Source organism: Condylura cristata, unplaced genomic scaffold (assembly GCF_000260355.1).
Source record: "Condylura cristata isolate star-nosed mole 26May11 unplaced genomic scaffold, ConCri1.0 scaffold00057, whole genome shotgun sequence".
Taxonomy (NCBI): Eukaryota; Metazoa; Chordata; class Mammalia; order Eulipotyphla; family Talpidae; genus Condylura; species Condylura cristata.
In genome coordinates, this window is record NW_004567158.1 from 524847 (window position 1) to 537349 (window position 12503).

The following is a 12503-nucleotide window of genomic DNA, read 5'->3' on the forward strand; positions in this document are numbered from 1 at the left end:
CCCGGGGGGCTTTCTGAGACGGCAGGAGCCAGGAACCAAAAAGGAGACGGAGGCACAGCTGACCACATGAAATGAACATCCATCATCTGAATCTGTTCCAAATGCAGAGCTCCGGCTCGGCCACTCCCTGCAAACATCACGCCGAGAGGCGTCGCGCCACCAGGACAGTGCCGCCAGCCCGTGCTCCCACGGGGGCCTTCAGCTCCATGGGCACAGAAAGCAAGAGAGCGGGTGAGGGTTCCTGGGGACCTCGGAAGTTTTGGGAAAAGCATTCTAGGGGCGATGGCTGAGCCTGTCCAGATGGTCAGTTCGATGACCTGACTACTAGCTGCTAATGACAGGGCCTAGGCCTGCTGGCCAGAGCTGACAGCGAGTCAAGGCAACACCCGGCCCCCAAGTCTGCTAATCACACCCCCTCCCAGATGCTTAGAATCGGATTAGATGGGGGGCCGGCTCCTCTTCCAAACCTGGCCAGGTGCCCCCAGCTGCCAGGAACAGGGAGAACCCTGCAGAGCAGAGGGTGCTGCCCAGTGCCAGCTTCTCCTTTTCTGCAAATGTTGCACTGAGGCTTGCGGGTGATGAGCCTCAACCTTCCGCGCTTCCCTGCCTCCTGGCGTAGCCCCTTCTCCCTCACGTTTGTCCTGCTGCTCTCCAGGCCCCCACCCTGCCTCCTGCCCCGCCCCCTCAGGTGACCCCTCCCACCCACCTGTCAGGAGCATGGAGCAGGCGCCCTTCCACCGGCATGGGCTCGGGCATGTGGGGCACGTGGGGGTCCAGGTGCCGGGCAACTCCCCAGGGCGTAATCCGCTTTCAGCCAAAGCAGGACTGAGCTTCCGTTAGCCCTAATCATCGCTGCCCCCCCCCCGCCACTTCCCGAGCCTCCCCCAGGGCCCGGGGCGCAGCTGAGGCCCAGCTCGCTCCCTAGCACCGTGCTGGACATGCAGCCACAGATGGGCTCTCGTCCGCCTGCACCCCCCAGCCAGCCGCTCTGCAAAGGACTTGAGAGGGCGGGGCTCACAGCGGGGCGAGCCCCCCCACCGCTCTTCCACCAGGGTGGGGCCGGGCAGCCCAAGTGCAGGGTCCTGGAGGGAGGAAAGTCACCGCCATGCGAGTCCCGAGGACCTCAGCTGCGTCCTGAGCTCTGTTGGCAGGTGCGGGCCTCGTGCTGCCGCCTGGCCAGGCTGTGCCCGTGCCGCGAGCCACCACTTTTCACTCTTCTGGTCCGTACTCAGAAGTGGGGCCGCTGGCTCGCAGGGTAGCTTTATTCGTAATTCTTTGCGGTATCGCCAGACTTTTCCACCGTGGCTGCACCACCACAATCTAATTTGAGGACATTTTGGTCTCCCACAAAGGCTACTCTATGGCCGCCAGCAGTCACCCTCCACTGCTCCCTTCCCGGTCCCTGGCACCCGCTGCAGGGCCTTCTTCTGCTTGTGCGGACAGGCCTGCTCTGGAGCTTTCGGGGCAGTGGCCTCTTTCCCGCAGGTCGCATTGCAGCTGCCTCAGAGCCTTGCTTTGACCTGCCCGATTCCAGGGCCCGGGGCAGGCTTGTGTGCGCTCAGTGTCTGCTGGTTCACTCGGGGTGGCGTCTCCTTTGGCCTTCTGCAACTACAGTGGATGCCTGGAGGCACCAGCTGCACCTGCTCTCGCCGGGAGCTGTTTCCTGGAGGCCCTGTGACAGGCCGGCTTTGCAGGCGCCGGTGGCCCTGCGAGCCTCGGGCCGGGACACACTCCTCAGCTCGTGAGGAGCCAGGAGCCCTGTCCCCGCCCTGGCGGCCCTGGGGGATCCGGGAGTTGTGAGGCTCCACGCGGGTCTGGCGTCCAACGTGGCAGCCCAGGCTTCTGCCACCATGAACTCCATGCCCCTGAGGAGTCTCCTGAGGCAGCTGACTCCTGGCCTGAGCAACAGAGGTGATGGCTGTGCTCCCTAGAGCAGACCTGGGGGGCTGTTGCAACTGGGGTCCTCTGTTTGGAAACAGGGAAGGCAATGGCTTGGGGCAAGAGCAGGTAGCCAGACCGCCGCCGGCAGCCGCACTCCCGCGGGGCAAGTGGTCTGCTCGCTCTGCCAGGCTTGGCTTCTGGAGCAGCCCAGGGGAGGGTCATGAGGGCAGAGACAAAGATCTGGGCAGGTGGGGTCTGAGTGCCGGTGCCTTCGGGTGGGGGATAGGGTGGGCCGCTGGCCTGGGGCTGCTCACTGCTGTGCGGCAGCTGGGGGAGCCAGGCCCACTCCAGGCCCAATCCTTGGAAGCCCTGCTCAAAGGAGCCCTCAGGGTGCCACTGGCATCCATTTGGGCCCAATCAGAAAAGCCACCAACCTACAAGCGAGCGGGCATGGCAGTGGGCGGCAGGGCTCTCCCCACTTCCCACAACAGGGCCCCTGAGTTTGGTCCCCAGCAAATCCCTCTGAGCTGCCCTTAGGAGCCAGGGGCGGGGGCGGGGGCACAGGCCTAAGTCCCAGCCCAATTAAGAGATCAGGTGGCACAGGGCCTGGGGCGTCTAAGGTGAGGAGGCCTGGGCCGATCCTGCAGGCTGCTATAAGGCGCTGCGCCCCACACAGTGCCGGGGCTGGCGGCAGCGGGGCAGGGCTTGCAGAGCCACGGCCCAACAGGGGGCCCTGCAAAGGCTCATGGGTGGACAGTCGCACGACAGCCCGGAGAGCAGCACCCTGGGGAGCGCCTCTACCTACGCCCACAGCAACGCCACCAGAGGTGAGCGGGCAGGCGCGGGGGCTGCCTCATGCCGGCTGCAGTGGCCCGCCTGGGACCTGGCGTCCACCTGCCTGCCCAAGAGGCAGCATGTCCTGGGGCAGGAGGCTCGCAGGCACCCTCGTCCTGGGAGAGAGGGCCCAGGCCCGCAGACAGTCAAAAACCTCCATGATGGCAGCGCAAGGTCTGCCTTTTTGGGTGGCCCAGTGGAGAGACTTTGCACGGAGCTGGTCAAAGTGTCAGGGACACTACTGACCCCTGGCTCTGGTCCCCTCCTGTGAATCAAAAGTGTTGCCGTGAGCAGCGACAGCTTTCCCAGGCCCACTGGTTGAGAGCCCTGAGGGGGGCCTGAGCATGCCCCCCCAGGGGTGTCCGTGGCAGGCCTGCTATGTGGTTCTCTGAAGGGGTTCCCTGGAGACCCCGTCCACCTCTGACTTTTCCTTTTCAAAATTTCAAGTATGTTCCCAAGCTGAGGGCAGAGTCTAATGGACCCGGGAGGCCACCCCTTATCTTGTATTGAGGGACCCCCATTGCGCCACGCACCCTCCTCCCGGTTTCTGGAAGCAGATCCAAGCAGATCACATCGCTTGGTCTGTAAATCTTGGCCTCGAAGGGAAAAGACCTCTTGGAAACGCCCCAACATGTCATTATTGCCCCTCGAAGGTAGCGCCTCAGTCGTGGGGAGTCACCCACTTCGGGCTTACACGCATGCCATGTTCACAGGGCCCCCTCAGCTCCTTGCAAGGTACCTGTTGAAGGAAACAGGTGTTCCAGCCCCACACCCCACTCCCGGCTCTGCAGCTGCCTTCCTGCATGCAGACTGCCAGTGGGACCCAGGCTGTGGAGCAGGGTGGGCAGTCTGCTAGGTCATCCCCTGTCCTGGGGCTCTGGCGACTGCACAGGAAAGGCCGGCCTAAGCCTGCTTCTAGTGGGGTGCAGGGGCGTGAACTGTGTGGCCCCTTCTCTGCTGCTGGGGCCCCATTCTCAAGGGCTTCCAAGAGAATCAGGATTCAGATAACATTGAATTTGTCATCTGCTTTCGCTCCACACACACCCCTCTCTGCCACCAACAACAGGCTCACCCAAAGCTTCACATCTGGCCGGTGCGCTCATCGTCAGCGTGTGCGCCAGGAAGTCCGCACAGCCCTCGCTGTGTCGTGACACCATGAATGTGCTGGAGGCCCACTTGTTTGGTTTTGTTTTTCCTTTTGTTTTTTAAAAAAGATTTATTGATGCACGCAAGAACTGGGGTACACGTCAGAGATGGGGGTGGGAGGACTCCCCAGAGACAGTGGGGAGCAGAGCAGGCTGATTGACTGAAACCCACAGCTAAGGGGAACGGCAGGGCAGCAAGAGCGGTCTGCTGCGCCCTGGGGTCCCGGGATGGGGTGCCGGGATCCCACTCATGCTGCAGCGGCTGCAGACAGCCTCATTGCGCTGCGCCTTAACCCCTTGCGCCACTAGGGAGGGCCAGGCCCATTGGTTTTATTTTGTATTTTTCTGGATTGCTTTAAACAATTCAACGTTGGCTTATGATCATGTAACAAAACATTTACAAGGTTCCCAATTCAAATCGAGAAAACAGGGATGCTTGGAGATGTCCCTCCTCTGCCCATCGCTACCTACCCTCCTGCTAGCTCTCAGGGTAGCCCGGGTGGGGAGGGAGGGACAGGTCCGGCCCCTCTGGCGCGCCCGCCCTTCCCCTCCTCCGGCTGTTGCTGCTGGGAGCGACCCTCCGGCTGCCCACCTCTGAGATGCCCTGTTTTTGCCTGCAGGCCGGGGGTGCAGACACCTCCCATCACAGCTGCAGTTGTGCGCGAAGCTGGGGAGTCCCGTAGCTCAGCGCTCGCTGTGTCATGGCAGCTCATTTGGCCACGTGGGGTCCTCTGTGCGCGGGCTGCAGCCTTGAGTTCCAGGAGGTCCCGCTGCAGGGCAGCAGGGCTGTCTCAGGGACATCAAGCCCTGCGTGTCATGGGCAGTGGGGTCTAGGTGTACTGGGGGTGCACGTCTTCCTTCTTTGCCACAGGACTCGAGAAATCCCCATTATCCTTAAACCATTTTGAGCTGGGTTTTTGTAACACGCAACTAGCGTCAGCGCCGCAGGGGCACGGCGTTGAGGCCTTGTCTGAACGGGTCAGTCGGGGAGGAAGAGGCCGCTCTTTGCGTGTGTCTCTCCTGGGTCTGTCCTCAAAGAGCGCCGCACACCAAGGGCTCAGACAGTGACGAGGCCCGACCTCCTCAGGGGCCGCAGGCCACCCTCCCCTCCTGGAAACCTCCTGACAGTCAGGGGCCTCCTGGCATGGGCCAGCACCGCCCTGCCCTCCGCCTCTACTGTCATGGCCACTCTGTGTGCACGTTCCTTGGGTGGGGACCCCAGTCCTGTGGGATTAGGGCATGCCCCACCGGCTCCATTCTGACCTGTCACCCCTGTCCAGACCCTCCCCCCCAAGAAAGGCCTCCCTCGGGCTTCACATCTTTTTTTGGGGGGCACGATCCCACCCACCACATACCCACGCCTCATTCTGCGGGCTGCACCCACCTCAGGAGATGCACGAAGCTGCCTTCGCAGGGGGCTGGCCGCACCTCACTCCTGCGCACACAAGGCAGGAACAGGGGTGCTGTCAGTGGGGCGTCTGCAAAGACTTCTGGGCCAACTTTATGGCATCGAGGGCAAGAGGCCCCACGTGGGGTGGGGGGGGCTTGAGCAGAGAGACAAGGTGTCGGGGAGTGCACTTGGAAGCAGTTCCAGGGAGTCGGGGCCCGCCAGTGGCACAATCAGATGGGGGCGCTCTGCTTTGTTGAGCCCCAGGATGCCCTGGGGTGCCAGCAGGCCACAGCCTCCGCCTGGAGAGACAGGATGCTGGGAAGGCGGCTTGGCAGAGCTGCTGGGAAGGGGCGGCCTGGGATCTGAGCCGGGAGCTGGCGCCAGCTGCGGGCGCTCTGTGCCTCCGCCCCAGGCCCCTTCGAAGGCCCCAATTACCACATCGCTCCCAGATGGGTGTACCACCTCACCAGCACCTGGATGGTCTTCGTGGTCATCGCCTCGGTCTGCACCAACGGGCTGGTGCTGGCAGCCACCGCGAGGTTCAGGAGGCTGCGCTGCCCTCTGAACTGGATCCTCGTGAACTTGGCGGTCGCTGACCTGGCAGAAACCATCATTGCCAGCACCATCAGCGTGGCAAACCAGGTCTGCGGCTACTTCGTGCTGGGCCACGTTCTGTGCGTCGTGGAGGGCTACACGGTCTCCCTGTGTGGTAAGTCCCCCGTGCCCAGATGTCAGGGCAGGAGCGGCCTGGGAGGCTGGGCTCTGTGGCTGGGAGTGCCCAGTGCGACTTTGCCTGGCTCGGGCCAAACCCCTAAGTGCCTACTCTGAAACCGACACTGCCTGTGCCAGGCAGCGGGTGTGGGGCAGGCGGCCCAGGGGGCTCATGCCAGAACAGGACGGCAGAGCCCTGGTCTGCGCCCTCAGGGAAATCAGCAGTTGCCACCAGAGCCGTCACCCGAGCGGGGCCCTACACACAGATCTTCCCTGTCCGCACAGCCCTCTGGGCCGGGCTCTCTTTGGGGCAGCCGCGTAGGCCAAGAAGTACCGGGTGCAGGGTGCCACACACAGGGCTCCAGCCTTGAGCGTGTCCTGGGTCCGCGGAGAGGGCCTGACACAGTGGGAAGCAGGAGGCCGAGAGGCCTCATGCTTCACTGAAGGGCCCACGGGTGCACAAGGGCAGGGTGTGGGCCTGACACAGGACGAGCACACAGTGGGGCCTCTGGTCCCAGCCTGCACATTCCGGGCTGGGTCGCAGGCAGCACCCGAACCTGGAGCTCCCGCTGCGGGAGGCACCTGAGGCGCAGTGGGAGCAGCCGGCTGTGGCACAGGGAAGGCGCACAGCAGGCCCAGCCGCCAGCACAGATCTAATGGGGCCAGGAGAGGTGGGGGACAGGAGGAAGGGGGCATGTGAAAAGCGCACGAAGGAGAAGGGAATGGCCCTGGACTTGAAGACACTCTGGACGCTAGGTTTTGCAGGTGGGGACTTCCCCTTGACCCTGGTGATGGCCGGGGCCTCTCCATCTGCTCTCCCGCAGGGATCACGGGCCTCTGGTCCCTGGCCATCATTTCCTGGGAGCGGTGGTTGGTGGTCTGCAAGCCCTTTGGCAACATGAGGTTTGACGCCAAGCTGGCCATAGTGGGCATCGCCTTCTCCTGGGTCTGGTCTGCTGTGTGGACTGCCCCGCCCATCTTTGGTTGGAGCAGGTAAGGGTGCCAGGGTGCCAGGGAGCGGCGCAGGGTCAGGGGCCACTTTTGTGGCCTCGGACATCAATCAGTCACTGCCTGTCTGACGCCCGTGGCCCCGCAACTGCAGCGAGGGGTCTCCGAGCTCCCTGTGAGCCTGCAGTGCCCGTGAGCGTGGGCTCTGTTACGACATGCAATGCACAGCTGGCCTGGCCTCTCCAGGCTTCGGGACGCCTCTCAGCCCTCCTGCCCAGGCCTTTTGTTCCAACACTGTGGGGGGCGTCACCCCCCTCTCCAAGGCCACGCGAGCAGCATGCCATCTGGCTCCCGGCCAGCCCACTGTGGGTGAGACCCAAATTTCTGAGTAAGCAACTCAGACGTCTGAGCGGGAAGGCCTGGACGGCCGTGCTGCGCTCCTAGTGCCGCGAGCCTGTGACTGCCTGTGGTGCTCCCCAGCCCCATGCGCACCCCACGCCCACACAGGATTAGGAAGGGGAGTCGCGGGAGCTCCTAGGCCTAGCCGACCCAGAGCATGGTTCTGGAACTAGATGGAGGAGGGGGTTCCCCCAAGGCCGCCACTAGCAGGTCTCGCAGTCGCAGTACGTGGGGGGGAGTGTCAGCCCCCCCCCACAGCCCAGATACGACCAGACCTCCGGCTGGGCTTTCCTCTAGGGAAGACAAGCACTCACTGGTGGCGAAACGCTGAGTGCCCAAGAAGCCCCAGAGACTTCACTTGGAAACGGCTCACTGGTGCTGGCGCAATGTCCCCTCAGCGAGGACCGGAGGGCCCTACCCAGGTCCATGGTGCGCCGGGTGGACGGGGCTCTGGCCACATGCCGGAAGGACTGCTGCTCTGCCCCTCCAGGTACTGGCCCCACGGCCTGAAGACCTCGTGCGGCCCCGACGTGTTCAGCGGCAGCTCCTACCCCGGTGTGCAGTCATACATGGCCGCGCTCATGGTGACCTGCTGCGTCATCCCGCTCGGCGTCATCGTGTTCTGCTACCTCCGAGTGTGGCTGGCTGTCCGCGCGGTGAGCGCTGCCGCCAGGCCCCGCTGCTCACCCGCTCGGAGCCACGTGCGCCTGGGGGCTTCCTCTGTCCTGTCCCGTGCCCCTTCCTGGGGGCCAGTGATGGGGTGGGAGCCGCAGCTCGTCCAGGCCCCGGATGAGGGGGCTACCGCCCCAAGCGTGGAGTGCAATTGGCCAGATCCACAAATGGAATTTTTTTATTTGCCAACTTTCTGTGGTAATGTCGGTTCGCGTTATCGCTGGCATCTGCCGCTCCACGGGAGGAGAGTCACAGGGCGGCTGCACCACGCCCCCGTCTCTGGGCCGCAGGCGCCACTCTCCCCTGGCCCCCTGGGAAGTCTGTCCTGTCCACAGCCACCCTGCAGGGTGCGGGACACTTCAGAGCCGGGCAGAAACGGGGAGTGGGCCTTGGGGCGCCGACAGCTCCCCCTTGTGGCTCCCTGCACAGGAACCAGTTGTGCCTCTGCCAACTGGTCTATGAGGCTCCTTGTGGACCTGCCACCTTCCCCTCGAGGACCCTGCTCGGTGGGGGAGGGGCTCCGATGGCACGTCTGCCCCACCCTGCCTCCAGGCTCTCTGTGGTGGGGACCCATGGGTGGCACACAAGCTCCCCGCTCACGTCCCCTAGTGCTTCAGCCTGCGACCGTCGGGGTAGAGGGTCAGTGCTGTGAGTGAGGGCCCCTGCCCTTCTGTTGTGACTCCCTGCCTGCAGCCACGTGCCTCTCATGCCCCCCCCCAGCGGTCCAAGCAGCAGCCCCAGGGCCCTCACTCATTGTGCTGGTGCTACCTTGTCTCCCCAGGTGGCAAAGCAGCAGAGAGAATCCGAGTCCACCCAGAAGGCCGAGAAGGAAGTGACACGCATGGTGGCGGTGATGGTGCTGGCCTACTGCGTCTGCTGGGGGCCTTACACCGTCTTCGCCTGCTTTGCCGCCGCCCACCCTGGCTATGCCTTCCACCCTCTGGTGGCTGCCCTGCCAGCCTACTTTGCCAAAAGTGCCACCATCTACAACCCCATTATCTATGTCTTTATGAACCGGCAGGTAAGACATTATCAGCAAAGCAAACTATAAACAGCCCCGGGCCAAGCCCAAGCCTTCCCGCTAGCTGCAGCCAGCAGGCCCTTCCCCCCCTTCCCCGCAGCCCTCCAGCCGGGCGAATGGCTGGGATGGGCGTGGGGATGTCCCTCTCAGTCTTTCACTAACGTGGCTCTCCTCTCAGCATGCAGCCTGGCAAACGTCCCGGCCGCACGGCTGTGCTGACAGCGGCTCTCGGGAGCTCCCGAGTCAGGGAGGACACACTCGGTGCCAGGCTCCCAGTTGCCGGCAACCTCAGCGATGTTGGAGGGTAGCAGGGGCCGCGTGAGGCTCAGCTCCTCTAAGCACGACTTGCCTTGGGTCTCTGTTGAGACGTCTCCCTCAAGGCCGCCTCACTCAGGCACAGCTGCCAGGCGACCGGATGGTGACCAGAGGTCCCGCAGGGGCTTCACCTGGGCCAGCCCCAGTCAGCCTTCCCTACGGCTCCATGAGCCAAGAGTGTTCGTCTCGAAAATGGATGTTTTTTTCTACCCTGTCTTCCCCTTCCTGTTGCATTTTGTGAGAATTTTCTGGAATGGAACTCCCAGACAGGAGCTGGGGGTTTTGTTTGCAGCTGTACCCCCTTGGAACAGAGCTGGTACTCGACGGGCAGACGAGGAATGAGCTTCGAAGCCTCATCTCAATCCCCATGCTTTCACTCTGAGAGCTTTGAGGCCGGAAGGAGCAGGGGGTAGTCGAGAGTCCGCCCGGGGTACCTCAGAGACACCTGGGGTCTGTGCCCTCAAAGCACCAGATCAGCACAGTGACGAAATGAGGCATCATCTGAGATGTGAGCTCAGCACTGGGGCCGAGCAGCAGTGCGCAGCCCCTGGGGGCGGAGATGCTCCCTGCTGAGCAGGTGACCTGGCTCCGCTACTGGCCGCTGAGCCTCACCCGGGTCCACGGCGGAGAACCAAGGGAACGGCCGTGCTCCTCCTCGGGCCCAGACCTCCAGGTTTAGGGCAGGGAGTGGGCAGGAGGCTCCTTTCAGGGGCCAGGCCAACAGGCATGCCCCAAGCCTGCCTCCAGCTCTCAGGCTGCTCCTGACCCTGGGCATCGACTCGAGCGAGCTGCCCTGCCTGTCGCGGCCTTCCTGAGGCTTCCTCCCTGTGTCCAGTCCCTTCTTGCTGGGACCCGGCGCTGGGACATTGGCCTGCATGCCACTGTGCCCCTCGTCACACCGCCTCATCAGAGCCGTAAAGGCTACTGTGGAATCGGGGGACCCACAGGCTGCAGGGGCAGGGTTCAGTATTCCCCAGAGGACAGCCTCAGCTGCCAGAAGAGTGAGTGGGGTCAGGAGCGGGAACAGGGCTGCCCAGGAAGTAAGTGCCCAGGTGCCCTCTGCTCGCCGTGCCCCTCCCTCTGGGAACAGGGGAGCCGAGCAGCTGTGGCTAACTGGTGCTTCCTGTTATTTCTGCCAGTTTCGAAACTGCATCTTGCAGCTCTTTGGAAAGAAGGTGGACGACAGCTCTGAACTCTCCAGTGTCTCCAAAACGGAGGCCTGCCCGGTCTCCTCTGTGTCCCCTGCCTGAGCCCTCAGCCTGAGTAGCAGGAAGCCTGCCCCACCCCCAGGGGCCTTAGCCACCCTCCGCACCCCGCCACCTTCTCTGAAATAAATGTAGTTTCTCTGCTGAAACCACAAAGTCACGAGGCAGCACGGCAGTCTGGGGGCGCTGAGCCCGCAGTGCACACTGTGGGGTGCAAAGGCACGACCAGGCGCTCCACGCACTGCCACCTTTGCCGAGCCTCGGGTCTGCAGGGGGCGGGAGGGCCTGAGAAGGCGCAAGGGCTGCAGCCCCGGGGAGTCAGGGGGGTGGGAGGGCAGGCCCTCCAGGGCCCAACGGGCGGAGCTTGGAGTCCTTGGCACAGAGCCTCCACCCGGAGGGGAGAGCGTGTCACTTCTGCCAAGCCAGGACCACGGCGCAACCAGCAGCAGCAGCACACGCGGTGGGCACTAAAACCAGAAGGACAGTGGCCAGGGTGAGCAGCAGGCTCCGGCGCGACACACGAGCAACTGGCCGGCTCCGGAGGGCCTCCACGACCTCCTGCCGTGACAGAAACACCCGCCGGCAGAGGTCAGAGAGGACCGGTGCCGTCCACCCAAGTCCTGGGGGCATGAAGCAAGATGGAGGAAGGAAGTCCCCGACAGGAAAGGGGAGGCTGCTGCTCAGCCTCCCAGGGGCCGTGATGGGGTCACCCTGACCTGGCCACAGCCCCAGTCCCTCATCCTGTGTGGCCTGGGCAGAGCAGAAGCCCCGCCCCCTCGTCGATAAGGATGGAGCAGAAGTGGGGGTCCCTAGCAGGTGCTCCCCACACCAGCGCAGGCTCTCCAGGTGGCCCCGATGCCCCAAGACAGGAACACTGAAGTCAGAGCAGCATAGCATGACACAGATGGGGCTGGGCACAACCCGAGGGCAGCCCCTACCTGGGTGTGAGGGCGTCAGAGGGCCTTTGTCCACTTTGCTTCTCTCTGGCCTAACCCTCCTCTCTGGCCATTTCTCGGAAAGCGCCGAAGGTCCTTACCCACATTTCCTTGGTCCTCTCATAGGACAGATCTGCCACCCTCTCCTCAGTGCCAGTCAGGTGCTGCCTGGGGCGGTAGATCTCGGCCAGGGGCCCTTGCAGGTGCTTGTCCACCTGTGCTTCCCCAGATGCTTGTCTCAGGAGCAAAAGAGAGAGTGATGCCCGCAGCACCCCACCCAGATCTCTTGCGGAAATGAGACCAGCTGGGGTCCAGAACCCGCTTCCGCCACCCCTCACCCCCACCCCCCGTCCGGGGCCACCAAGGGACCCGTGCATGCACTGACGTCTGGAGAGGCTTTCTGTCTCCTCACACTTCCGTACCAGCTTACAACAGCACAACAGGCCAGAGGCTGCAGAGACCAGTGTACAGCCCCCACCCACACCACTGAAGTACACCCAGACTCCAGGACCTATGTGGAACACCAGGTTTCCAGAAAAACCTGTTGGTTACAGGGACAGAGCAGCCCCAAGAGACCTCGCGCTGTGTGACCCCGTGTATCTGAACTGTTCAGATGAGATACAGAAACAGCCGAGTGGCACGGGGGCGCAGGGCGGGCAGGGGCGGGTGGCACGTGTGTGGATGAAGGCCGCGGACCACACTCTGCGTGGGGGTCACACACCAGGGGAATGTGTCTCAATAAAGCTGCTGTGGCAAGCAAACAGCTGCCCCTGATGCTGCATTGTGGTGATGGTTGCGCAACTCGGGTCATTTACCAAAGATGACCGAGACAGCAGCTCAATGGGCAGTGAATGGCAGGCAGAGAAGTATGGGTGCCATTTCAACCTTTTTTTTTGTAAGATTTATTTATTTATGCATACAGAACTGGGGTACAGGCCAGAGGCGCAGGGGCAGAGAGAGGCTTCACCAGAGACAGAGTGGGGAGCAGAACAGGCAGATGGACGAAGCACACTGCTGAGGGGAGCAGCGGGCGGGTCAGGAGAGGTC

General features: G+C 63.2%; 1 protein-coding gene across 1 annotated transcript; it reads left to right on the forward strand.

Annotated features, from left to right (window-relative positions):
- Positions 1-2626: 2626 nt before the first annotated feature.
- LOC101621778 (long-wave-sensitive opsin 1) lies at positions 2627-10566 on the forward strand. Its single transcript, XM_012734472.1, has 6 exons — positions 2627-2708; positions 5663-5959; positions 6786-6954; positions 7799-7964; positions 8762-9001; positions 10456-10566. Exons 1-6 carry the CDS (start codon positions 2627-2629, stop codon positions 10564-10566), a joined length of 1065 nt encoding a protein of 354 aa, XP_012589926.1.
- Positions 10567-12503: the final 1937 nt, after the last annotated feature.

Coding starts and splice junctions, on each gene's coding strand:
- LOC101621778 (XM_012734472.1), top strand. CDS start 2,627: ATGGGTGGACAGTCGCACGACAGCCCGGAGAGCAGCACCCTGGGGAGC. Junction 2,709..5,662: donor CCACAGCAACGCCACCAGAG/GTGAGCGGGCAG, acceptor CCTCCGCCCCAG/GCCCCTTCGAAGGCCCCAAT. Junction 7,965..8,761: donor TGTGGCTGGCTGTCCGCGCG/GTGAGCGCTGCC, acceptor TTGTCTCCCCAG/GTGGCAAAGCAGCAGAGAGA.